This window comes from Rhincodon typus, chromosome 29 (genome assembly GCF_021869965.1).
Source record: "Rhincodon typus isolate 14 chromosome 29, sRhiTyp1.1, whole genome shotgun sequence".
Classification (NCBI taxonomy): domain Eukaryota; kingdom Metazoa; phylum Chordata; class Chondrichthyes; order Orectolobiformes; family Rhincodontidae; genus Rhincodon; species Rhincodon typus.
In genome coordinates this window covers 27546027-27546834 of record NC_063360.1, presented here as the reverse complement: position 1 = coordinate 27546834, position 808 = coordinate 27546027, and the positions used below count along the sequence as shown (strand labels likewise).

The 808-nt window shown below is 46.3% G+C and overlaps 1 protein-coding gene across 1 annotated transcript in view; it reads left to right on the top strand.

The window, feature by feature from the left end:
- The first annotated feature begins 532 nt into the window (after positions 1 to 532).
- Positions 533 to 808, top strand: part of LOC109925183 (transducin-like enhancer protein 1) — an 88928-nt gene continuing 88652 nt past the window's right edge. Inside the window, exon 1 of the mRNA XM_048613925.1 lies at positions 533 to 619. Within this exon, the coding sequence (XP_048469882.1) occupies positions 533 to 619 (87 nt within the window). The remainder of the gene's footprint in view (positions 620 to 808) is intronic.

The following is an 808-nucleotide window of genomic DNA, read 5'->3' as shown; positions in this document are numbered from 1 at the left end:
GTTTGAATTCCACCCTGGCAGCCGGTGAAATTTCAATTCAATAAAAACCTGTGACTATTGTCAATTATTGTAATAACCCATCTGGCTCAGTAATGTTCATTAGGAATGGAAATCTGTTGTCCTTATCTGGTCTGATTTCCATGAAGCTCCAGAACAGCAGCAGGGCCAATGAGAGTGCCCACACAGAGAGATATTTTACAGTTTGTAGAAGTGTGAACAAACAACCCAGAAGAGTTAGCCAGACTAATGACCATCACATGAAATGCAGCACCTCCTGAAGACATGTGTGGGCCCAGGGAGAGAGATTGGAATTCATTCAGAGAAGTTAATTACCCATAGCAGGAAGTGGGTGGTGGGTGGGAAAGCAGTCACCTGCTATGGTCTGTAGGCTTGAGGTTAAAAGCTTGTAATCTTATCAGGAACTCCTGAAAAGCTTGTTCGTTCAGAGCTGTGTTGGTGACGCACCTACAGACTGTGCTGATAGTGATCGAGTGGATGCAGTGTGTGTGTGGCTGTACGAGTGAGTCATGCGATGAGGTTTCTAGTCAACAGTTGGGTTAACCACCAGCCTTGCAACATGAGCTGCCGTGTGCAAAAGTGTGGTGTTTGTGCGTGCTCAGTGAGTATTTTATCAAATTAACCATAGCGCAGTGCAGCTCTGAGGAGGATCATGTGTGTGTGTGTCTGTCTGTCTATCTGTGTGGGGCTGTGTCTGTGTGTATGTCTGAGTGGAGGGGACTGTGTATGTCTGTGTGTGTGTGTGTGTGAGGCTATGTCTGTCTGTGGGTGTGTAGGAGTCTGTATGTGT